Raw genomic sequence first — 25,476 nt, 5'->3', positions numbered from 1 at the left:
TTAGAAAAGAAACCTCCGCGTTTATTTATTTATTCGGATTTCTTTAATTAACAGTTTTTCTAAGGTGTTAAATACTGTGTTGATATCTATTAAGTGAATATCTGTGCTGTTTTGTCTTGTTGAAGCACAGAAGAAATGTCTGAGTTGATTCCTTTCCTAAAGTCCCTAAGGGTGGATGTATTGTCTTCCATTTTGGACTAGAGTATAGGAGAATATGTAAGAATATAGTATATATATAACAACAGATGGCAGCTTGACCAACTACTATTAGGTGTAGGGAAATCAAAGTTAGAGTATAATGTAGAGTAAAGCGCCAAGTGTAGATCATACTTGCTCAACTTCTATGTAGAACAATTGCCCAATAAAATTGTTCTTAGTAGGGGGAAAAAAGTGTTTTTGAAGGAGCGCCTCACAGGGGGCTACAGTACGCTAAAGGATTTAGATGGACAATTCCAACATATATATATATATATATATATATATATATATATATATATATATATATATAAAAAGACAAATCTTATGTGAGACAATTATCACCCAGTTATACTGGTTGCCAAATATTCATGACAGAGCAGGGTTGAACTGTAAGATATTATAGTGACCTGTGTATAGTTGGTTGTTTGGTCAATACCAGCAATTTAATAAGTAATGGTTAGTACTAGGTCACAGTTCTTTGTACATATATAAGTTACCAAGAGGCCTTTTAATTCAATAAGTAAAAACTAGCTAAAAATACATAGAATGTTATATATGTTTTAGCTATTGGGTAGCAATTGAATTTAATAGGTGATAAGTAAAGGCAAGAGTGTGTCACAAAATGTTTTACGCTGTTGTAGTATTCAATATGTTTTTTTATATCTTGTCAGCTCAATTTATATCTCTGCTCTTTATGTATCTTTTGTAATAAACATATTGAATACTACAGCATCTGACTATACAGACAAGTGGAATAATGTAACATCAGAAGCTTCCATTAAATTAATGAAAATTATTATCGAATATAGGGAAAGCCTAATTAAAGAATTGGACAAAGAAATCACTTCAGAAGAAAATAAATTTAAAACCTTCAGATCCTCAAAAACATTTTAAGAGAAGTTATATAACTTATACAAAAAAGTTAACACCTTTAAGGACAGGATTATGTCCAAAAAGACAAAAAAGCTTAACAGAGATGTAATGGCTAAAAACTCAATTACAGAAGAATCTACGAACCACGAAAGAACCCTTTTCAATCACCACAAAACTGACGTGGTAACAAAGAGGGATACTATCAATCACAAGTATATCCTAGGAGACCTATCCACTCTCCACCACAAAACTACTACTCAAATAACATTAATCAATTTGGAAGACAATGCCCACCATTTAGAACCAACCAGGGTGACACTAATTATAATCACGACCATCATAATCTAATGCATGGGAATTTCCACCGAAGGCATGATATAAGTCATGCTTACTATGACCACACATATGATAACTCGTATCACACATACGATGGACAACGAATGCCTCAACAACCTAGAAAAAACACCCCCCACCACAATCCTCATTCTTATTGGTCACACATGGATGAACAATTTTTTGAACAACCAAATACAGAATGGGATAAAGAACAGATCCCTTATTATAACCCAAATTGGAGACAAGAGGGTACCCCTAAATACAACTACTCCACCTGGAGAGAGAGTTTTAAAAACAACAACAACAGATTTAACCCTCTACAGACTACCTCAAATGGTAGTAACTCCCCAAGGATAGAGATCACATACATCCATGTCCCCTCTAGAAATTCTTTTTTAGGGGAAGGCCAAAATACGAATCGCATTGTCCAAACAAAGAAAAGGAAGGGCGGATCGTTAGAAAACATGGACACTCCCAAGCGAAGATTCATAGAGGAAGAAGAGGAGGAAGTAGAATAAAGAAATCCAAATCTGAATCTAAAGATAAACAGCCAAATGATACATCTACCAGTACAGCTGACATTTCTACTTCTAATATAGCCACATGTTCCAATGCGACTCCTTCAGACACATCCCATCAAGATAAATATAAAGGGATTTTTAACCTAAGTAATATTACACTACAAGAAAAAGACAAAGAAGTCCTCTCTCTGGGCCTATCATTCATTCCAACATCGAAGCTGGATAAATTCCACACTTACCTAAACACTAAAGAATTGGTGAGGAGACTTACTTTGAAAAGATTCTTCCTTAAGTCACCATTAGAGAATACTCCCTATGCTTTAGGTAGCCAAAGGAATGATACCTTCTTACATATCAACTTGTGCCCAAAATCCACCTTCTACCCTATGACAAGAAAAGGTCCAGCAATAGAGACATTTGAAAAACTGGTTTGCAAAGATATTAGAAAATTAAGCAGAAAAAGTAACTGCAAAAACAACCTCACTAGGCAACAAATGGATACAATAAAACATCTTGAAACTAACCAAGGGATTATCCTCAAACCCGCTGACAAAGGTGGAGGACTAGTAATCTTGAATAAAGAAGACTACACTAAAGAATCACAAAGAATCCTTCAACACAAAAACACCTATGAATCCCTCTCAGAAGACCCCACAAACAGGTACAAAAGAGACCTTGACAGACTTCTAGCAGAGGCTAAAGATAAGGGGGTTCTGAACATAAAATAATTTAACTACCTCAGCATAAGTCCTCCACATATACCTGTCTTTTACCAATTACCCAAGATCCACAAAGACATCAACAACCCCCCTGGCAGACCAATTATCTCAGGGATTGGATCACTAACCAGCAACCTGTCTGAATATATAGACAGACTTCTACAAAAGCATGTAAGAACCCTACCATCATTACTCAGAGACTTGAGGTATTGAACACCCTCAAGAAAATAACATGGAGGAAAGGATTCTTTTGGGTGACATGTGACATAACGTCACTATACACGTGCATACTCCACTCTGAAGGCTTAGAAGCTGTCAAATTTTTTCTAGATAAGGATTCCACAATACCTCAAGCTCAAAAGGAATTCATCCTAAGTGGAATTGAATACATACTAACGCACAATTCTATAACCAGCTGTGCAGTACTGCGATGGGGACCAAGTTCGCACCGAGCTATGCCAATCTATATATGGGCAGATGGGAGTCCATCTTTTGGGACTCATGCCTGGCCAGTGCGGACTTGGTCCTCTACTGCAGATATATTGATGACATCCTAATGATATGGAGAGGAAGTCTTGAAGATCTAGAACACACTCTCAGCATGATGAATCAGAATACGGCCAATGTGAGATTCACATACCAACACTCATATGAGCAAATACATTTCCTTGACCAAAAAATTGATTCACACAAAGGAATCATCAACACTTCAATGTACTTCAAACCAGTAGACTGCAGCAACTATCTCCACCAAAAGAGCTGCCACCACCCTAACTGGATTAAAAGCATACCAAAAGGGCAGCTTCTGAGAGTGAAGAAAAAATGTTCTGAAACAAAATAATGGCAGGAACAATCAAAAATCCTACTAGAACGCTTCAAAGAAAGGGGCTACAACATGAGTGACATCAACAGAACTGTAGAAGAAGTTGATAAAATTGAGAGAAACACCTTACTCAATTATAAAGTAAAAGACACACATACCAATTCAGATATTCTCGATGTCCCGTTCATTATGGAATACAGTCAAGATAAACACAAAATTGAGAGGATAATCAAAAGACATTGGGACATCGTAAAGGAAGACAACATCATAGGGGAGAAACTGAGTAAGAAACCTCACTTTATATACAGAAGAACTCAAAACCTCAAAACCATTCTGGCAACTAGTGTCATTAGAACCAAGAAACCCAGCATTATAAAAGGAGTTCAAGGAGACTTACTGAAAGGTTTCTTCCCATGTTTTAAATGCAAGGCCTGCAAACATGGTGTCAAGAAGAACGTTCTCCAGTCCTATATCACAAAATAAAATTTTAAATTAAACCAGATGATTAGATGCAAAGATAAGGGTGTGATATACTTACTGGAATGTTCCTGCGGTCTACAATATGTAGGACAAACAAGTAGATCCCTATGAGACCGAATCAGGGAACATCTTCTCAAAATAGAAGATAAAAATGAAGATATCCCCCTCTACAAACACTTTACAGAAAAACATAATGGAGAAGCAAGAGCTATGAAATACATGGGATTACAAATAGTTGAAAAAAATGGAGAGGAGGCAACTTCGAAAAAAAGCTGCTTAAAGCAGAATACAAATGGATATTTTAACTAGATAGCACATACCCTAAAGGTCTCAATGCCAATTTCAAAGTGGCACATCTTCTATAATCCCTTATAAACTTCAACATCTCCTAAATGGATACCATCTCCCATCAATCTAGGTTTTCCATAGCATGATTCCACTTTGTTACTATCAACCAATAAGATGACAAGTATGGATATAGATAAGCATCTAATTAAATGATAAGATGTTTTTCATCAATTCATTATAATATATAAGGATTGATATCCAGATATTTTCCCAAAACGCAAACTAATTTGGTCTATATGACCATAGAAATGTAACACATCAGTGTTTTACTACCTATAATCTTATGGTAAACACATTTAAAAAGACAACAACTCTGTGTTATTGCTGTGGTTGACATTAGACATACACACCCAGCATAAAATCTGCAGTATGGTTTAACATTTATTTATATCTACTTGTGACAATGAACATGATTATCAACTACAATCTCCCATATCTGCTGTATATACTGTATATATGTATGTAAATTGCATTACGCACACACAAGAAGGGAGAAGTAAGTACCTCAAATTTAATACTATTAGCTGTAAATGTTGTTGTAAATTTCCTCTTTTCAATATACCATTTTCTAATTTTTTAATAACAATTGATATACAAATCCAAATATGGTAAATAACTAATCTCTCTTTAGTATTCTATTAGATTTGGCTTTTATTATTATCTCTTTTTTATTCATCTTACCCAATTTCTGTATATTTCAATTTTTAGCATATATTCCTATATGAATTTTACATTCAATTAACTGCTGGATTTTAAACAACACAATCTTTGTAATTATCTGCTTGGTGTATAGGATTCCTCTTTGTTACTTAATTTTCATATACCCTATAGCTGACTAAATATGTCTAACAATGTTTGTATTACATTTATGCTCACCTCCTTCAAAAATTTTTTGAACTCGGGCTGTAAACCAAATACACATAAAAAGATGATTAGAACATCTCTTCCCATATCATAATTGATATCCCACATTTCACTAATATATTTATCCATTTTTTCTTGCCATCAAAATAATGTTGAAATTAAGCTAAGAGTGAGTAGTTAATCTTACCCAATTTCAAAATGGCCACAAGAGAACCAGAACAATCCCCTTAACAGATAATCAACACCAATGAACACTCTTAAAGGAACAGTCAAGTATAAATTAAACTTTCATTATTCAGATAGGACTTTTAATTTGAATTGACTTTCCAATTTACTTTTATCATCAAATTTGCTTTTTTTCTCTTGGTATTCTTAGTTTAAACTAAACATAAGTAGGCTCATATGCTAATTTCTAAGCCTTTGAGGGCTGCCTCTTATCACATGCTCTTTAAATCTCTTTTCAACACAAAGAGACAGAAAGTACATGTGGGCCATATAGATAACACTGTGTTCAGGCACAGAAAGTTATTTAAGATCTAGCACAATACAATGCTAAATTTAAGACAATAGATAATAAACAGTCACAGTCATGTGATCAGGGGGCTGGAAGAAGGTTCCTAGATACAAGGTAATCACAAAGGTAAAAAGTACATTAATATAACTGTGTTGGTTATGCAAAACTGGGGAATGAGTAATAAAGGGATTATCTATCTTTTAAAACAATAACAATTCTATGGTTGGCTGTCCCTTTAAGGCAACTTTGAATAACACCCCTAACGAGCCATAGGCTAATCGATCCTTTAAATCTTTAGAGAATAACACAGCTGGTATAGTCTTGAGAAAGGCCTCGTTTGAAGGCTGAGACGCGTAGACTTGCTTCTGACATACCAGCCCGAGTTCTCTGCTTCGAAAGGTGAACATATTTCTATATATGCCCAGATCAGGTATATAGTTTGCTATAGGTTTGTTCTGTTTTCTGTTTTCACAGGTTTTTTGTCAAGTATTTCTGCTTGTTTATCCAATTCAATTTGGATAAGGGATACACATTTTTTTAATAACTTCAGATCCATCGGACACTTCAGCCATCTCCAAACACCAAAGTGAGATTTCACCCTTTCATCTAAGGACACTTTTTATGGACACACTTTTTTAAGGACACTCTCTTCGGACTAATATTGGACATATATACTCCAACCAGGTATCATCCCTTTACCTTTATTAGTATTATTTTTTACTATTTTTATTTTTATTATTTTCATTTTTTATCATTTTTATCATCCTTATCTTATCATTCTTGGTATATTATTATATATATATATATATATATATATATATATATATATTTATTTTTTCATTGTATATAACACACGGATTGGCAAATCCTTTTTACTTGGTATATTTGTTTCTACTTATTAGAACATATTTTCTAGCATAGTCAACACCGTTATTAGGTTCTATAACCACGCTTTATAATTGTATCAGTGTTTCTCTATAGAAACACATGAACTTCACTTAGTACCACTTGTAATTCATTTTAAAGGATCCAGTTTAGAGTTTCATTTAGTATTCACTGTTTGATTGAGATTAGTTAGCTTCTACTGCTAAGACAGAAATTATTTTACATGCACTAGATGCAGACCATAACTGTTCGGTTTCCTCTCTAACCTTGAGACAACAATTGCAAATCTCAAGTTGGATACTTTGTTTTTATATTTTGTGTTTTATATAAAGATTGCGCATATCTTTTTTAACCAGATGTTGCTCTAATATTCACTATATACCAGTATCTCAGCCATTTTTTTACATTCTGGGATATATATACTTTTTAAAAATATATCGAAATATAACTGGTATCAAGACAATTTTAGACTCATTCATTGGAGCTATATAAAACATAGACGGCTAGATTACGAGTTTTTGCTAATGAGCATTTTATTCTCACCGCTCACTTAAGACAATGCTGGTATTACAGGTTTTTAAAAAGTGAGCGTAGAGCAAAATTTAGCTTCACATCTCACCTCAATACCAGCGTTGCTTACGGTAGCGGTGAGCTGGCTAAATGTGCTCGTGCACGATTTCCCCGTAGGAATCAATGGGGCAGATTCGGCTGAAAAAAAAACTAACACCTGCAAAAAAGCAGCGTTCAGCTCCTAACGCAGCCCCATTGATTCCTATGGGGAAACACATTTTATGTCTACACCTAACACCCTAACATGAACCCCGAGTCTAAACACCCCTAATATAACACTTATTAACCCCTAATCTGCCGCCCCGACATCGCCGACACCTGCTTTATAATATTAACCCCTAATCTGCCGCTCCGGACACCGCCGCCACCTACATTATACTTATGAACCCCTAATCTGCTGCCCCCAACATCGCCAAACCCTACATTTTATTTTTAACCCCTAATCTGCCGCCCCCAATGTTGCCGCAACCTACCTACACTTATTAACCCCTAATCTGCCGCCCCCAACGTCGCCGCCACTATATTAAAGTTATTAACCCCTAAACCTAAGTCTAACCCTAACCCCCCCTAATTTAAATATAATTTAAATAAATCTAAATAAAATTACTATTATTAACTACATTATTCCTATTTAAAACAAAATACTTACCTATAAAATAAACCATAAGCTAGCTACAATATAACTAATAGTTACATTGTAGCTAGCTTAGGGTTTATTTTTATTTTACAGGCAACTTTGTATTTATTTTAACTAGGTACAATAGTTATTAAATATTTATTAACTATTTAATAACTACCTAGCTAAAATAAATACAAATTTACCTGTAAAATAAAAATAAACCTAAGTTACAATTACACCTAACACTACACTATAACTAAATTAATTCCCTAAACTAACTACAATTAAATACAATTATCTAAATTACGAAAAAAACAAACACTAAATTACAGAAAATAATAAAATAATTACAATTGTTTTAAACTAATTACACCTAATCTAATTCACCTAATAAAATAAAAAAGCCCCCCAAAATAATAAAAATCCCTACCCTATACTAAATTACAAATAGACCTTAAAAGGGCTTTTTGCGGGGCATTGCCCCAAAGAAATCAGCTCTTTTACCTGTAAAAAAAAAAATACATCACCCCCCCAACATTAAAACCCACCACCCACACACCCAACCCTACTCTAAAACCCACCCAATCCCCCTTTAATAAAACCTAACACTAACCCCTTGAAGATCACCCTACCTTGAGACGTCTTCACCCAATCGGAATTAAGGTAGGAAAAATCCTATTGACTGATGCAATCAGCCAATAGAATTGAGCTTGCATTCTATTGGCTGTTCCAATCAGCCATAATCTACCTATTTATACAGCTATTTAAAGAGGAACAGCCTATTTTTACCCAGCATGTGTGTTTCACAGGGAGAAACTTTACTGTAGTATATCAGTCTAGTTCTACCTGAAAAGCACAGTCCAGCCCCTAAATATCATGCAACGCATCTCTGAATGAGACGAGACATGGCAAACCTCACCCTTGGGGAGACATGGCCTTTGGATTAAGTTTCTCTATGGGTGGTGTAATCCCAAAAGGCTCCACAGCTATCCAAAATAATATCCCCAGGAACAAGAAACTGTTTCCCATTCTTACCTCCAGGAAACAAATATCTATATCATGCAACTCATGTCTTCCTTCTTAAATAACTCTCCTACAGGCACAGTGGATACAAAGACTGTTTTCTTTGTTTGATATATGGATGTAGTATGTGACATACACTGTGTGCAGAATTATTAGGCAAATGAGTATTTTGACCACATCATCCTCTTTATGCATGATGTCTTACTCCAAGCTGTATAGGCTCGAAAGCCTGCTACCAATTAAGCATATTAGGTGATGTGCATCTCTGTAATGAGAAGGGGTGTGGTCTAATGACATCAACACCCTATATCAGGTGTGCATAATTATTAGGCAACTTCCTTTCCTTTGGCAAAATGGGTCAAAAGAAGAACTTGACAGGCTCAGAAAAGTCAAAAATAGTGAGATATCTTGCAGAGGGATGCAGCACTCTTAAAATTGCAAAGCTTCTGAAGCGTGATCATCGAACAATCAAGCGTTTCATTCAAAATAGTCAACAGGGTCACAAGAAGCGTGTGGAAAAACCAAGGCGCAAAATAACTGCCCATGAACTGAGAAAAGTCAAGCGTGCAGCTGCCAAGATGCCACTTGCCACCAGTTTGGCCATATTTCAGAGCTGCAACATCACTGGAGTGCCCAAAAGCACAAGGTGTGCAATACTCAGAGACATGGCCAAGGTAAGAAAGGCTGAAAGACGACCACCACTGAACAAGACACACAAGCTGAAACGTCAAGACTGGGCCAAGAAATATCTCAAGACTGATTTTTCTAAGGTTTTATGGACTGATGAAATGAGAGTGAGTCTTGATGGGCCAGATGGATGGGCCCGTGGCTGGATTGGTAAAGGGCAGAGAGCTCCAGTCCGACTCAGACGCCAGCAAGGTGGAGGTGGAGTACTGGTTTGGGCTGGTATCATCAAAGATGAGCTTGTGGGGCCTTTTCGGGTTGAGGATGGAGTCAAGCTCAACTCCCAGTCCTACTGCCAGTTTCTGGAAGACACCTTCTTCAAGCAGTGGTACAGGAAGAAGTCTGCATCCTTCAAGAAAAACATGATTTTCATGCAGGACAATGCTCCATCACACGCGTCCAAGTACTCCTCAGCGTGGCTGGCAAGAAAGGGTATAAAAGAAGAAACTCTAATGACATGGCCTCCTTGTTCACCTGATCTGAACCCCATTGAGAACCTGTGGTCCATCATCAAATGTGAGATTTACAAGGAGGGAAAACAGTACACCTCTCTGAACAGTGTCTGGGAGGCTGTGGTTGCTGCTGCACGCAATGTTGATGGTGAACAGATCAAAACACTGACAGAATCCATGGATGGCAGGCTTTTGAGTGTCCTTGCAAAGAAAGGTGGCTATATTGTCACTGATTTGTTTTTGTTTTGTTTTTGAATGTCAGAAATGTACATTTGTGAATGTTGAGATGTTATATTGGTTTCACTGGTAAAAATAAATAATTGAAATGGGTATATATTTGTTTTTTGTTAAGTTGCCTAATAATTATGCACAGTAATAGTCACCTGCACACACAGATATCCCCCTAAAATATAACTAAAAACAAACTAAAAACTACTTCCAAAACTATTCAGCTTTGATATTAATGAGTTTTTTGGGTTCATTGAGAACATGGTTGTTGTTCAATAATAAAATTAATCCTCAAAAATACAACTTGCCTAATAATTCTGCACTCCCTGTATATTTATACTTGTAATAGTATTTTTGATTTGTTCTATTCTGTCCTTCAAGTAAAAAAATAAAATAAAAAATCCATGATGGTTCCCTACGTAAAATAAATCTGGCCAGGCCATTGGATCAGCACTGGTTTATGGTCATTGTCTTTGAGGCTTACACAAACGTGTGTTTCTATCTTGATAATACAGTACTTTTTAAATGAAAACTAAAATCCATAATCACATAATCTTGAAAAAGCCACACTCCTGTGTAATATTGTGCATTTACTTACACTTAAGGTTTTCATAATTTAGCAGTGTGTTCAAATAGATGTTTCAATTTCCATTTTTATTTTACACTAATAAGATGTTTTTTTTATCTCTATTTTATTTTTGGTGCTGCAGTTATGAACATTATGTTGAAAATAATCCAATTTATGGCAATTTGAATCAGCCCATACTTGGTAAGTAAAATTCTTCTTTGTTCTCTTGGTATCTTTTGTGGAAAAGCATGGACATATGCTTAGGAGCCAGCCCATTTTGGGAGCACTATATGGCAGCAGCTTTGCAACAATGCTATTCATTTGCATGAGCACTAGATGGCAACACTATTCCCTGCCATGTACAGGTGAAACTCGAAAAATTAGAATATCGTGCAAAAGTTAATTTATTTCACTAATGCAACTTAAAAGGTGAAACTAATATATGAGATAGACTCATTACATGCAAAGCAAGATAGTTCAAGCCATGATTTGTCCTAATTGTGATGATTATGGGGCCCATTTATCAAAGGGCTTGCGGACCTGATCCGACACTGCGGATCAGGTCCGCAAGACCTCGCTAAATGCGGAGAGCAATACGCTCTCCGCATTTAACATTGCACCAGCAGCTCACAAGAGCTGCTGGTGCAACGCCGCCCCCTGCTGACTCGCGGCCAATCGGCCGCCAGCAGGGAGCTGTCAATCAACCCGATCGTATTCGATCGGGTTGATTTCCGGCGATTCCTGTCCGCCTGCTCAGAGCAGGCGGACAGGGTTATGAAGCAGCGGTCTTTAGACCGCTGCTTCATAAGTGTTGTGTTTCTGGCGAGTCTGAAGACTCGCCAGAAACACGGCCCTTCAAGCTCCGTACGGAGCTTGATAAATGGGCCTGTATGGCTTACAGCTCAGGAAAACCCCGAATCCACAATCTCAGAAAATTAGAAAATTGTGAAAAGGTGCAATATTCTAGGCTCAAAGTGTCTCACTCTAATCAGCAAATTAAGCCATAACACCTGCAAAGGGTTCCTGAGCCTTTAAATGGTCTCTCAGTCTGGTTCAGTAGGAATCCCAATCATGGGAAAGACTGCTGACCTGACAGTTGTGCAGAAAACCATCATTGACAGCCTCCATAAGGAGGGAAAGCCTCAAAAGGTAATTGCAAAAGAAGTTGGATGTTCCCAAAGTGCTGTATCAAAGCACATTAATAGAAAGTTATGTGGAAGGGAAAAGTGTGGAAGAAAAAGGTGCACAAGCAGCAGGGATGACCGCAGCCTGGAGAGGATTGTCAGGAAAAGGCCATTCAAAAGTGTTGGGGACTTTCACAAGGAGTGGACTGAGGCTGGAGTCAGTGCATCAAGAGCCACCACACACAGACGGATCCTGGACATGGGCTTCAAATGTCATATTCCTCTTGTCAAGGCACTCCTGAACAACAGACAACGTCAGAAGCGTCTTACCTGGGCTAAAGAAAAACAGACCTGGTCTGTTGCTCAGTGGTCCAAAGTCCTCTTTTCTGATAAGAGCAAATTTTGCATCTCATTTGGAAACCAAGGACCCAGAGTATGGAGGAAGATGCTTGAAGTCCAGTGTGAAGTTTCCACAGTCTGTGTTGATTTGGGGAGCCATGTCATCTGCTGGTGTTGGTCCACTGTGCTTCATTAAGTCCACGGTCAACGCAGCCGTCTACCAGGAGATTTTGGAGCACTTCATGCTTCCTTACGCAGACGAGCTCTATGGGGATGCCGACTTAATTTTCCAGCAGGACTTGGCACCTGCCCACACTGCCAAAAGCACTAAAACCTGGTTCAATGACCATGGGATTACTGTGCTTGATTGGCCAGCAAACTCGCCTGACCTGAACCCCATAGAGAATCTATGGGGCATTGCCAAGAGAAAGATGAGAGACATGAGACCAAACAATGCAGAAGAGCTGAAGGCCGCTATTGAAGCATCCTGGGCTTCTATAACACCTTAGCAGTGCCACAGGCTGATAGCTTCCATGCCACGCCGCATTGAGGTAGTAATTGCTGCAAAAGGGGCCCAAACCAAGTACTGAGTACATACAGTAAGCATGCTTATACTTTTCAGAGGTCCGATATTGTTCCATGTACAATCGTTGTTTTATTGATTGCATGTAATATTCTAATTTTCTGAGATTGTGGATTTGGGGTTTTCATGAGCTGTAAGCCATAATTATCACAATTATGACAAATCACAGCTTGAACTATCTTGCTTTGCATATAATGAGTCTATCTCATCTATTAGTTTCACCTTTTAAGTTGCATTACTGAAATAAATGAACTTTTGCACGATATTCTAATTTTTTGAGTTTCACCTGTAGTGCTCTAGATGCCTACCTAAGTATCTCTTCAACACATAATAACATGGGAACAAAGCAAATTTAATAATAGAAGAAAAACATAATTTATGCTTACCTGATAAATTTATTTCTCTTGTAGTGTATCCAGTCCACGGATCATCCATTACTTATGGAATATATTCTCCTTCCCAACAGGAAGCTGCAAGAGTCCACCCACAGCAAAGCTGCTATACAGCTCCTCCCCTAACTGCCATATTCAGTCATTCGACCGAAAACATGCAGAGAAAGGAAAAACCATAGGGTGCAGTGGTGACTGTAGTTCAAATGAAAAAATTACCTGCCTTAAAGTGACAGGGCGGGCCGTGGACTGGATACACTACAAGAGAAATAAATTTATCAGGTAAGCATAAATTATGTTTTCTCTTGTTAAGTGTATCCAGTCCACGGATCATCCATTACTTATGGAATACCAATACCAAAGCTAAAGTACACGGATGATGGGAGGGACAAGGCAGGTACTTAAACGGATGTTACCACTGCCTGTAAAAAAACCCTTTCTCCCAAAAATAGCCTCCGAAGAAGCAAGGTATCAAATTTGTTAAATTTGAAAAGTATGAAGCGCAGACCAAGACTCCGTCTTGTAAATCTGTTCAACAGAAGCCACATTTAAAAAAGGCCCAAGTGAAAACCACAGCTCTAGTAGAATGAGCTGTAATCCCTTCAGGAGGCTGCTGTCCAGCAGTCTCATAAGCTAAATGAATTATGCTTTTTAACCAAAAAGACAGAGAGGCTGCTGAAGTCTTTTGACCTCTCCTCTGTCCAGAATAGACAACAAACAAGGTGAACGTTTGATGAAAACTGTAGTAGCTTGTAAGTAAAACTTTAAAGCACAAACCACGTCCAATATTGTGTAATAGACGTTCCTTCTTTGAGGAAGGATTAGGATACAAGCATGGAACAACTATCTCTTGAGTGATGTACTTGTTAGATACCACCTTAGGAAAAAACCCAGGTTGGTACGCAGGACTACCTTATCCGTACGAAGGACCAGATAAGGAGAATCACATTGTAACACAGATAACTTGGAGACTCTACGAGTCGAGGAATTAGCTACCCAAAAGGAACTTTCCAAGATAAAGATTGATATCTATTGAACAAAAAAGGTTCAAACGGAACTTCTTGAAGAACCTTAAGAATCAGGTTTAAGCTCCATGGCGGAGCAACAGTTTTAAACACAGGCTTGGATCTAACCAAAGCCTGACCAAATGCCTGAACGTCTAGAATACCTGCCAGACGCTTGTGCAAAAAAATAGACAGAGCAAAAATCTGTCCCCTTTTAAGGAATTAGCTGACAACCCTTTTCTCAAAAACATCTTGGAGAAAAGATAATATCCTGGGAATCCAGACTTTACTCCATGAGTAACCCTTGGATTCATAACAATCAGATATTTACACCATATCTATGTTCAATTTTCCTAGAGACAGGCTTTCATGTCTGTATTAAGGTATCAATGACTGACTCGGAGAAGCCATGCTTTGATAACATCAAGCGTTCAGTCTCCAGGCAGTCCATCTCAGATTGATTCTATTTAGATGGTTGAAAGGACCCTGAGGTAGAGGGACCTGTCTCAGAAGCAGAGACCGTGATGGAAAGGATGACATGTCCACCAGATCTGCATACCAGGTCCTGCGTGGCTACGCAGGCGCTGTCAAAAACACCAAAGCCCTCTCCTGCTTGGTCTTGACCTCCGGAGGAAATCCCACTCCCCCGGAAGAAAAGTCTGACGACTTAGAAAATCCACCTCCCAGTTCTCAACACCTGGGATATGGATAGCTGATAGACAAGAGTGAGCCTCTGTCCAGTGAATTATTGTAAGACTTCTAACATCACTAGGGAACTTCTGTTCCCCCTTGATGGCTGATGTAAGCCACAGTCGTGTATATTGTCCGACTGAGTATGATGTACCTCAGAGTTGCTAACTGAGGCCAAGTCTGAAGAGCATGGAATATCACTCCCAGTTCCAGAATATTTATTAGAAGGAGGGTCTCCTCCTAAGTCCACTATCCCTGAGCCTTCAGGGAGTTCCAGACTGCATCCCAACCTAAAAGGCTGGCATCTATTGTAACAATTGTCCCATCTGACCTGCGGAAGGTCATACCCTTGGACAGATGGACCCGACATAGTCACCAGAGAAGAGAATCTCTGGTCTCTTGGTCCAGGTTTAACAGGGGGACAAATCTGTGTAATCCCCGTTCCTCTGACTGAGCATGCATAGTTGCAGCGGTCTGAAATGTAGACGTGCAAACGGTACTATGTCCCTTGCCGCTACCATTAAGCCGATTTCATTCATGTACTGAGCCACCGAAGGGCGCGGATGGGATGAAAAAACACGGCAGAAATTTAGAAACTTTGACAACCTGGACTCCGTCAGGTAAATTTTCATTTCTACAGAATCTATCAGAGTCCCTAGGAGGGAAACCCTTGAGATTGGGGATAGAGAACTCTTTCCTTGTTCACTTTCCACCCATGTGATCTCAGAAATGCCAGTACTACGTCCGTATGAGACTGGGCAATTTGGATGTTTGACGCCTGTATCAGGATGTCGTCTAAATAAGGGGCCACTTCTATGCCCCGCGGTCTAAGGACCGCCAAAGCGACCCCAGAACCTCCATAAAGATTCTTGGGGCTGTAGATATCCCAAAGGAAAGAGCTACAAACTGGTAATGCCTGTCTAGAAAGGCAAACCTGAAAAACGATGGTGATCTTTATGCATCACAATGTGAGGATAAGCATCCTTCAAATCCATTGTAGTCCTCTATTGACTCTCCTGGATCATAGTTAAGATGGTACGAATAGTTTCCATCTTAAATGACGGAATTCTGAGGAATTTGTTTAAGATCTTTAGATCCAAAATAGGTCTGAAGGTTCCCTCTCCTTGGGAACCACAAACAGATTTGAGTAAAAACTCTGTCCCTGTTCCTCTCTTGGAACTGGATGGATCTCGTACACAATGTAAGAATGCCTCCTTCTTTATCTGGTTTGCAGATAATTGTGAAAGGCGAAATCTCCCCTTTTTTGGGGGGGGAATCTTTGAAATCCAGAAGATATTTCTGGGATATAAATTCCAATGCCTAGGGATCCTGGGCATCTCTTGCCCACGCCTGGGCAAAGAATGAAAGTCTGCCCCCTATAGGATCCGTTACCGGATAGGGGTCCGTTCCTTCATGCTGCCTTAGAGGCAGCAGCAGGCTCCTTGGCCTGCTTATCTTTGTTCCAGGTCCGATTGTCTCCAGACCGCCTTGGACTGAGCAAAAATTCCCTCTTGTTTTGCCTTAGAGGAAGAGGATGCCACACCTGCCCTGAAGTTTTTAAAAGGTACGAAAATTAGACTTTTTTTTTTTTTTTTGCCCTTGATTTTGACCTATCCTGAGGAAGGGCATGACCTTTTCCTCCAGTGATATAAGCAATAATCTCCTTCAAACCAGGCCCGAATAGGGTCTGCCCCTTGAAGGGAAGTTAAGTAGCTTATTTATTAAAGTCACAACAGCTGACCATGATATAAGCCATAGCGCTCTGCGCGCCAGTATAGTAAAAAACAGAATTCTTAGCCGTTAGTCTAGTCAAATGAACAAGGCATCAGAAAACAAAGGAATTGGCTAGCATAAGCTTGTCAAATATATTCATCCAATGGAGTCGCTTAACTGTAAAGCCTCATCAAGAGACTCAACCCAGAACGCTGCAGCAGCAGTGACAGAAGCAATGTATGCAAGGGGCTGCAGGATAAAACCCTGTTGAATAAACATTTTTTATCCATTGGATCTAAAAAGCACAACTGTCCTCATCAGAGGTAGTGGTACGCTTAGCTAGAGTAGAAACTCTTCTCTCCACCTTAGGAACTGTCTGCCAGAAGTCCCGTGTGGTGGTAACTATTAGAAAACATTCTTCTAAAAAATAGGAGGGGAAGAGAACGGCACACCTGGTCTATCCCATTCCTTATTAAAAAATTTTTAGTAAACCTCTTTAGGTATTGGAAAAAACATCAGTACACACCGGCACTGCAAATTATTTATCCAGTCTACACAATTTCTCTGGCCCTGCGATTGTACACATTCATTCAGAGCAGCCAAAGCCTCCCTGAGCAACAAGTGGAGGTTCTCAAGCATAAATTTTAAATGTAGAAATATCAGAATCAGGTTAAATCATCTTCCCTGAGTCAAAAAAAATCACCCACAGACTAAGCATATTGTGAGGTAGTATCATACATGGTTCTTAAAGCGTCTGTATGCTCTGTATCTACCCCCAGAGCTAACTGCTTTCCTTTAATTTCAGGTAGTCTGACTAATACTGCTGCCAGAATATTATTCACCACCTTTGCCATGTCTTGTAAAATAAACGCTATGGGCGCCCTTGATGTACTTGGCGCCATTTGAGCGTGAGTCCCTGAAGCGGGAGTCGAAGGGTCTGACACGTGGGGAGAGTTAGTCGGCATAACTTTCCCCTCGACAGAATCCCCTGGTAAAAGAAACGCTATGGGTGCCCTTGATGTACTTGGCGCCATTTGAGCGTGAGTCCCTAAAGCGGGAGTCAAAAGGTCTGACACGTGGGGAGAGTTAGTCGGCATAACTACCCCCACGACAGAATCCTCTGGTGATAATGTTTTTAAAGACAAAACATGATCTTTATTGTTTAACATGAAATCAGTACATCTGGTACACATTCTAAGTTGGGGTTCCACCATGGCTTTAAAACATAATGAACACAGAGCTTCCTCTATGTTAGACATGTTAGAACAGACTAATAATGAGACTAGTAAGCTTGGAAAATACTTTAAATCAAGTTAACAAGCAAATATATAAAACGTTACTGTGCCTTTAAGAGAAACAAATTTTGTCAAAATTTGAAAAACAGTGAAAAAAAAAGGCAGTAAAACAAACGAAATTTTTACAGTACATGTAATAAGGTAACAGAGCATTGCACCCACTTGCAAATGGATGATTAACCCCTTAATGCAAAAAACAGATAAAAAAAATGACAGACGTTTTTAAAAACAGACACAACAAACTGCCACAGCCAACAGTGGGAAGCTTCAGTTAACTGTTTCTATGCAAAATTTAAGCCAGCCATGTGGAAAAAACTTAGGCCCCAATAAGTTTTATCACCAAACATATGTTAAAAAACGATTAAACATGCCAGCAAACGTTTTAAAACACATTTTTATAAGAGTATGTATCTCTATTAATAAGCCTGATACCAGTCGCTATCGCTGCATTTAAGGCTTTACTTACATTACTTCGGTATCAGCAGTATTTTCTTAGTCAATTCCATTCCTAGAAAAATATTTTACTGCACATACCTTATCTGCAGGAAAACCTGCACGCCATTCCCCCTCTGAAGTACCTCACTCCTCAGAATGTGTGAGAACAGCAAATGGATCTTAGTTACGTCTGCTAAGATCATAGAAAAACGCAGGCAGATTCTTCTTCCAAATACTGCCTGAGATAAACAGCACACTCCGGTGCCATTTAAAAATAACAAACTTTTGATTGAAGAATAAACTAAGTAGAAAGCACCACAGACTCTCACGACCTCCTATCTATGTTGAGGCTTGCAAGAGAATGACTGAATATGGCAGTTAGGGGAGGAGCTGTATAGCAGCTTTGCTGTGGGTGGACTCTTGCAGCTTCCTGTTGGGAAGGAGAATATATTCCATAAGTAATGGATGATCCGTGGACTGGATACACTTAACAAGAGAAACGTTCTTAAATTGTATGCTCTGTCTGAATCACAAAATATTTTTTTGAGTTTCATATCCCTTTAATGTCTCAATGTACTTAAACCATATAACAATTAAGCATATGGTAATAAGAAAATAAAGCATAGAATCATTATGTTTAACAAATATTTAATACAAATTTGGGAATGATCAAAGTAGCCGCCTTTTGGATATGTAACAGCCAAACATCTAATTTGCATTCTTTATACAATGGAGATCAGATATTGTTCTTCCCAACACTGTTGCAGAACTTCTTACAAATGTGTTGCAAATTTATGATGCTTTGCTTTCACCCTTCTTCCTCCCAAGCCGTCCAACAGGGTATTAAGTCTGGAGACTGTGCTGGCCATTCTATTATTTGAAGCCTACTGTCTTGTTCTTTTCTTCTAAAGGTAGTTCTGACCTATTCTGCAGATATGTTTTCGGTCATTATCTTGATGTATAGGTATAAGATAATCAGAGGATTACCTGTTTTTCTGTCTGGGACCAGTTGAGCAGGTGATAGTTTGTAGCAGTCAGTCAGTGTAGCAGAAATAAACTGCATAAACAGGCCAGGAATCAGAACCAGAAGAACCATCCACAACAAAGTATCAGGATATGAGGATGAGACTAGGGCAAAAGCCACAATTCAGTTCCAATAATCATAAGCCTGTAAATCAGTCTACAAATGGAGTAACTCAGTAGAAAGCTCAGACAAGTAGCGTAAACTAGAAACTTTGCCAGGGTCAGGGTAAGAGGAACAAGAATGCTTCAGTCTTCATGCAGAATAACTAAGTACTGAATAGGAGTCTGAGATAACCTTTTATCACCTCCTATTCAGGCTTCATAAGAGGCGCTTGGCTTGGAGAGTGATTTATGTTCCTGCTGCAGTAAGACGTACTGTACCTTTAAGGAGGCCTATAAGGTCAATTAGGCCCTAACTGTAGAAGTAATACATTTTGAGTTACTTGAATATTATAGAAGGGTGAAATAAGGTAAAACATGCCTGAATTAAAGGGGTTAAAAAAAAGAAACAATTTTGCAGGTAAGCTTTAGCTGCATTATATATTATATATGTTAGTTCATAATGTTTTATTGCCCTTTAATAAGCTTTCTTTTTTTAACATCTGGTTGCTTGTTGTATATTAGTTAATTTCTCTACTCTGGCAATTACTATTTGGATATACTGGTTTGACTTCTGCTTCCCCTGACTACGCTTCTGTTTAACTCTTTGTTTGGACTGACTTGCTATATGATTTAGCTTGTTTGTGGACTCTGCATTTGTTCAAACATTTTGTGCTACTTTTCTTTGTGAGGCCTTGACCTGCACTGTCTGACATTACCTTATCCCCAGACTCCTCTGCTATCAGAAGATCTGCATTTAAGTAACTTATGCAAGTTTATATTCGTATGGATAGGGAGACTAAACTTTTACAAAGATTTGTCTTTCTTTAATATTTGAATTTATAAACTTACAGTTACTTTCTTATACTTAACCGTGTCAAGGGTTACTCGGTTCCTGGGTCCCTAATACAGCCAAACAATGCAAGCTCTCAAACAAACTGAAAACCTCCCAAGGGACTGTACAGCTACCTGTGAGTGCTATTGAGCACCCAGGGCTGAGCATCTTGCAGGGTCATTGGATGTGTTCCCGGTTCATGTCTGAGAGTGAAGTCCACTTCCGTGTTTTGTATGTATCATGCGAGATTACATAAACCTGTGCACCCTTGGGAGGTTCCCAGTTTGCATTGTTTGTCTGTAATAGGGACCCAGGATGGGGAGAGACCTTGACGTGGTTCCTGGACTTGATCCATTTGGCCCGATGCGGTAACTAACTCTTCCAGTTTTGCTTTTAATCTTAGCTGAGTGCTTGCAAGTGCCAGACTTCCTCTGTGTTTTGTGTTGATTTGCTTTGCAATTTTCCCTATGGGCTTTGCACCCAGACCTGTCTATGGTTAACTGCCTGGGGCTCTGGGGACTGTACAGCTACCTGCTATTGAGCACCCAGGGCTGTGCATTTTGCAGGGTCAAAGGATGTGTACCTGGTCCAGTCTGAAAGTGTAGTCCATTTCTGTGTTTTGTATGTATGTGTATATATATATATATATATATATATATACATACAGTAAATATACATACACATACTTGGCATAAGAAAGGGCTGTGCCCGAAACATTGTCTATGTCTGTCATGCTTGGATTAAAGAAAAGAAAAAGTTAATTGGAGTGCTGTAGCCTTTCCTTTTTATATATGTAAATATATGTATGTATTGAAGCTGGTTACACTATATTTGTTAATTGCACACTGTGATTAATCTACAGGTCTAGCAATTACAGTGTATAATAGAGGTATATACTGGGTTTATCAAACTAGTAAATTAGCAAAAATGCAATAAAACATCCAAATCGGCAACCAAGATTGTGTAATATATACAGGGGCCCAGGTTGGCATAGTGCCCAATAAATCTTTCCTGACAACTGTAGAACAGTGTCCTGATGCCTCCTTTTTACAGTGGGAATATTTTTTCTACTTAATATGTGTTGTTGTGATTCCCCTTTTGTACACTGAACAGTTACCCTTCTTGACTAAAGGGCATACCATTGCTCAGATGAAGTCACCTAAACTCTTCAAAGTAACAGTGTATTTTATCCCCTGTAATGTGTTCCCAAGTATCAATTTTACCTACTTTTTTTTTCTCATTAGAAATATCTGATTTTGTCTATTGTTTCCCCACCCATACTGAAAAAAACATAATTTATGTAAGAACTTACCTGATAAATTCATTTCTTTCATATTAGCAAGAGTCCATGAGCTAGTGACGTATGGGATATACATTCCTACCAGGAGGGGCAAAGTTTCCCAAACCTTAAAATGCCTATAAATACACCCCTCACCACACCCACAATTCAGTTTAACGAATAGCCAAGAAGTGGGGTGATAAGAAAAAAGTGCGAAAGCATATAAAATAAGGAATTGGAATAATTGTGCTTTATACAAAAAAATCATAACCACCACAAAAAAGGGCGGGCCTCATGGACTCTTGCTAATATGAAAGAAATTAATTTATCAGGTAAGTTCTTACATAAATTATGTTTTCTTTCATGTAATTAGCAAGAGTCCATGAGCTAGTGACGTATGGGATAATGACTACCCAAGATGTGGATCTTTCCACGCAAGAGTCACTAGAGAGGGAGGGATAAAATAAAGACAGCCAATTCCTGCTGAAAATAATCCACACCCAAAATAAAGTTTAATGAAAAACATAAACAGAAGATTCAAACTGAAACCGCTGCCTGAAGTACTTTTCTACCAAAAACTGCTTCAGAAGAAGAAAATACATCAAAATGGTAGAATTTAGTAAAAGTATGCAAAGAGGACCAAGTTGCTGCTTTGCAAATCTGATCAACCGAAGCTTCATTCCTAAACGCCCAGGAAGTAGAAACTGACCTAGTAGAATGAGCTGTAATCCTTTGAGGCGGAGTTTTACCCTACTCGACATAGGCATGATGAATTAAAGATTTCAACCAAGATGCCAAAGAAATGGCAGAAGCTTTCTGGCCTTTTCTAGAACCGGAAAAGATAACAAATAGACTAGAAGTCTTTCGGAAAGACTTAGTAGCTTCAACATAATATTTCAAAGCTCTAACATCCAAAGAATGCAACGATTTCTCCTTAGAATTCTTAGGATTAGGACATAATGAAGGAACCACAATTTCTCTACTAATGTTGTTGGAATTCACAACCTTAGGTAAAAATTCAAAAGAAGTTCGCAACACTGCCTTATCCTGATGAAAAATCAGAAAAGGAGACTCACAAGAAAGAGCAGATAATTCAGAGACTCTTCTGGCAGAAGAGATCGCCAAAAGGAACAAAACTTTCCAAGAAAGTAATTTAATGTCCAATGAATGCATAGGTTCAAACGGAGGAGCTTGAAGAGCCCCCAGAACCAAATTCAAACTCCAAGGAGGAGAAATTGACTTAATGACAGGTTTTATACGAACCAAAGCTTGTACAAAACAATAAATATCAGGAAGATTAGCAATCTTTCTGTGAAAAAGAACAGAAAGAGCAGAGATTTGTCCTTTCAAAGAACTTGCGGATAAACCTTTATCTAAACCATCCTGAAGAAACTGTAAAATTCTCGGAATTCTAAAAGAATGCCAAGAAAAATGATGAGAAAGACACCAAGAAATATAAGTCTTCCAGACTCTATAATATATCTCTCTGGATACAGATTTACGAGCCTGTAACATAGTATTAATCACAGAGTCAGAGAAACCTCTTTGACCAAGAATCAAGCGTTCAATCTCCATACCTTTAAATTTAAGGATTTGAGATCCTGATGGAAAAAAGGACCTTGCGACAGAAGGTCTGGTCTTAGCGGAAGAGTCCACGGATGGCAAGAGGCCATCCGGACAAGATCCGCATACCAAAACCTGTGAGGCCATGCCGGAGCTACCAGCAGAACAAACGAGCATTCCTTCAGAATCTTGGAGATTACTCTTGGAAGAAGAACTAGAGGCGGAAAGATATAGGCAGGATGATACTTCCAAGGAAGTGATAATGCATCCACTGCTTCCGCCTGAGGATCCCGGGATCTGGACAGATACCTGGGAAGTTTCTTGTTTAGATGAGACGCCATCAGATCTATTTCTGGAAGCTCCCACATTTGAACAATCTGAAGAAATACCTCTGGGTGAAGAGACCATTCGCCCGGATGCAACGTTTGGCGACTGAGATAATCCGCTTCCCAATTGTCTATACCTGGGATATGAACCGCAGAGATTAGACAGGAGCTGGATTCTGCCCAAACCAGAATTCGAGATACTTCTTTCATAGCCAGAGGACTGTGAGTCCCTCCTTGATGATTGATGTATGCCACAGTTGTGACATTGTCTGTCTGAAAACAAATGAACGATTCTCTCTTCAGAAGAGGCCAAGACTGAAGAGCTCTGAAAATTGCACGGAGTTCCAAAATATTGATCGGTAATCTCACCTCCTGAGATTCCCAAACTCCTTGTGCCGTCAGAGATCCCCACACAGCTCCCCAACCTGTGAGACTTGCATCTGTTGAAATTACAGTCCAGGTCGGAAGAACAAAATAAGCCCCCTGAATTAAACGATGTGATCTGTCCACCACGTTAGAGAGTGTCGTACAATCGGTTTTAAAGATATTAATTGAGATATCTTTGTGTAATCCCTGCACCATTGATTCAGCATACAGAGCTGAAGAGGTCGCATGTGAAAACGAGCAAAGGGGATCGCGTCCGATGCAGCAGTCATAAGACCTAGAATTTCCATGCATAAGGCTACCGAAGGGAATGATTGTGACTGAAGGTTTCGACAAGCTGAAATCAATTTTAGACGTCTCTTGTCTGTCAAAGACAGAGTCATGGACACTGAATCTATCTGGAAACCCAGAAAGGTTACCCTTGTCTGAGGAATCAATGAACTTTTTAGTGAATTGATCCTCCAACCATGATCTTGAAGAAACAACACAAGTCGATTCGTATGAGATTCTGCTAAATGTAAAGACTGAGCAAGTACCAAGATATCGTCCAAATAAGGAAATACCACAATACCCTGTTCTCTGATTACAGACAGAAGGGCACCGAGAACCTTTGTAAAAATTCTTGGAGCTGTAGTTAGGCCAAACGGCAGAGCCACAAACTGATAATGCTTGTCCAGAAAAGAGAATCTCAGGAACTGATAATGATCTGGATGAATCGGAATATGCAGATATGCATCCTGTAAATCTATTGTGGACATATAATGCCCTTGCTGAACAAAAGGCAAGATAGTCCTTACAGTTACCATTTTGAACGTTGGTATCCTTACATAACGATTCAATATTTTTAGATCCAGAACTGGTCTGAAGGAATTCTCCTTCTTTGGTACAATGAAGAGATTTGAATAAAACCCCATCCCCTGTTCCAGAACTGGAACTGGCATAATTACTCCAGCCAACTCTAGATCTGAAACACATTTCAGAAATGCTTGAGCTTTCACTGGATTTACTGGGACACGGGAAAGAAAAAATCTCTTTGCAGGAGGTCTTATCTTGAAACCAATTCTGTACCCTTCTGAAACAATGTTCTGAATCCAAAGATTGTGAACAGAATTGATCCAAATTTCTTTGAAAAAACGTAACCTGCCCCCTACCAGCTGAGCTGGAATGAGGGCCGCACCTTCATGTGGACTTAGAAGCTGGCTTTGCTTTTCTAGAAGGCTTGGATTTATTCCAGACTGGAGATGGTTTCCAAACTGAAACTGCTCCTGAGGATGAAGGATCAGGCTTTTGTTCTTTGTTGAAACGAAAGGAACGAAAACGATTATTAGCCCTGTTTTTACCCTCAGATTTTTTATCCTGTGGTAAAAAAGTTCCTTTCCCACCAGTAACAGTTGAGATAATAGAATCCAACTGAGAACCAAATAATTAGTTACCCTGGAAAGAAATGGAAAGTAGAGTTGATTTAGAAGACATATCAGCATTCCAAGTTTTAAGCCATAAAGCTCTTCTAGCTAAAATAGCTAGAGCCATAAACCTGACATCAACTCTGATAATATCAAAAATGGCATCACAGATAAAATTATTAGCATGTTGAAGAAGAATAATAATATTATGAGAATCATGATCTGTTACTTGTTGCGCTAAAGTTTCCAACCAAAAAGTTGAAGCTGCAGCAACATCAGCCAATGAT

General features: G+C 38.7%; 1 protein-coding gene across 1 annotated transcript in view; it reads left to right on the top strand.

Moving 5' to 3' along the window:
- The window catches only part of LOC128651892 (T-cell receptor-associated transmembrane adapter 1), an 83,897-nt gene that overhangs the window by 43,670 nt on the left and 14,751 nt on the right, over nt 1-25,476 (top strand). Inside the window, exon 3 of the mRNA XM_053704861.1 lies at nt 10,848-10,906. Coding sequence (XP_053560836.1) covers nt 10,848-10,906 — 59 coding nt within the window. The remainder of the gene's footprint in view (nt 1-10,847; nt 10,907-25,476) is intronic.

This window comes from Bombina bombina, chromosome 3 (genome assembly GCF_027579735.1).
Source record: "Bombina bombina isolate aBomBom1 chromosome 3, aBomBom1.pri, whole genome shotgun sequence".
NCBI lineage: Eukaryota > Metazoa > Chordata > Amphibia > Anura > Bombinatoridae > Bombina > Bombina bombina.
This window is presented reverse-complemented; position numbering and strand designations above follow the sequence as displayed.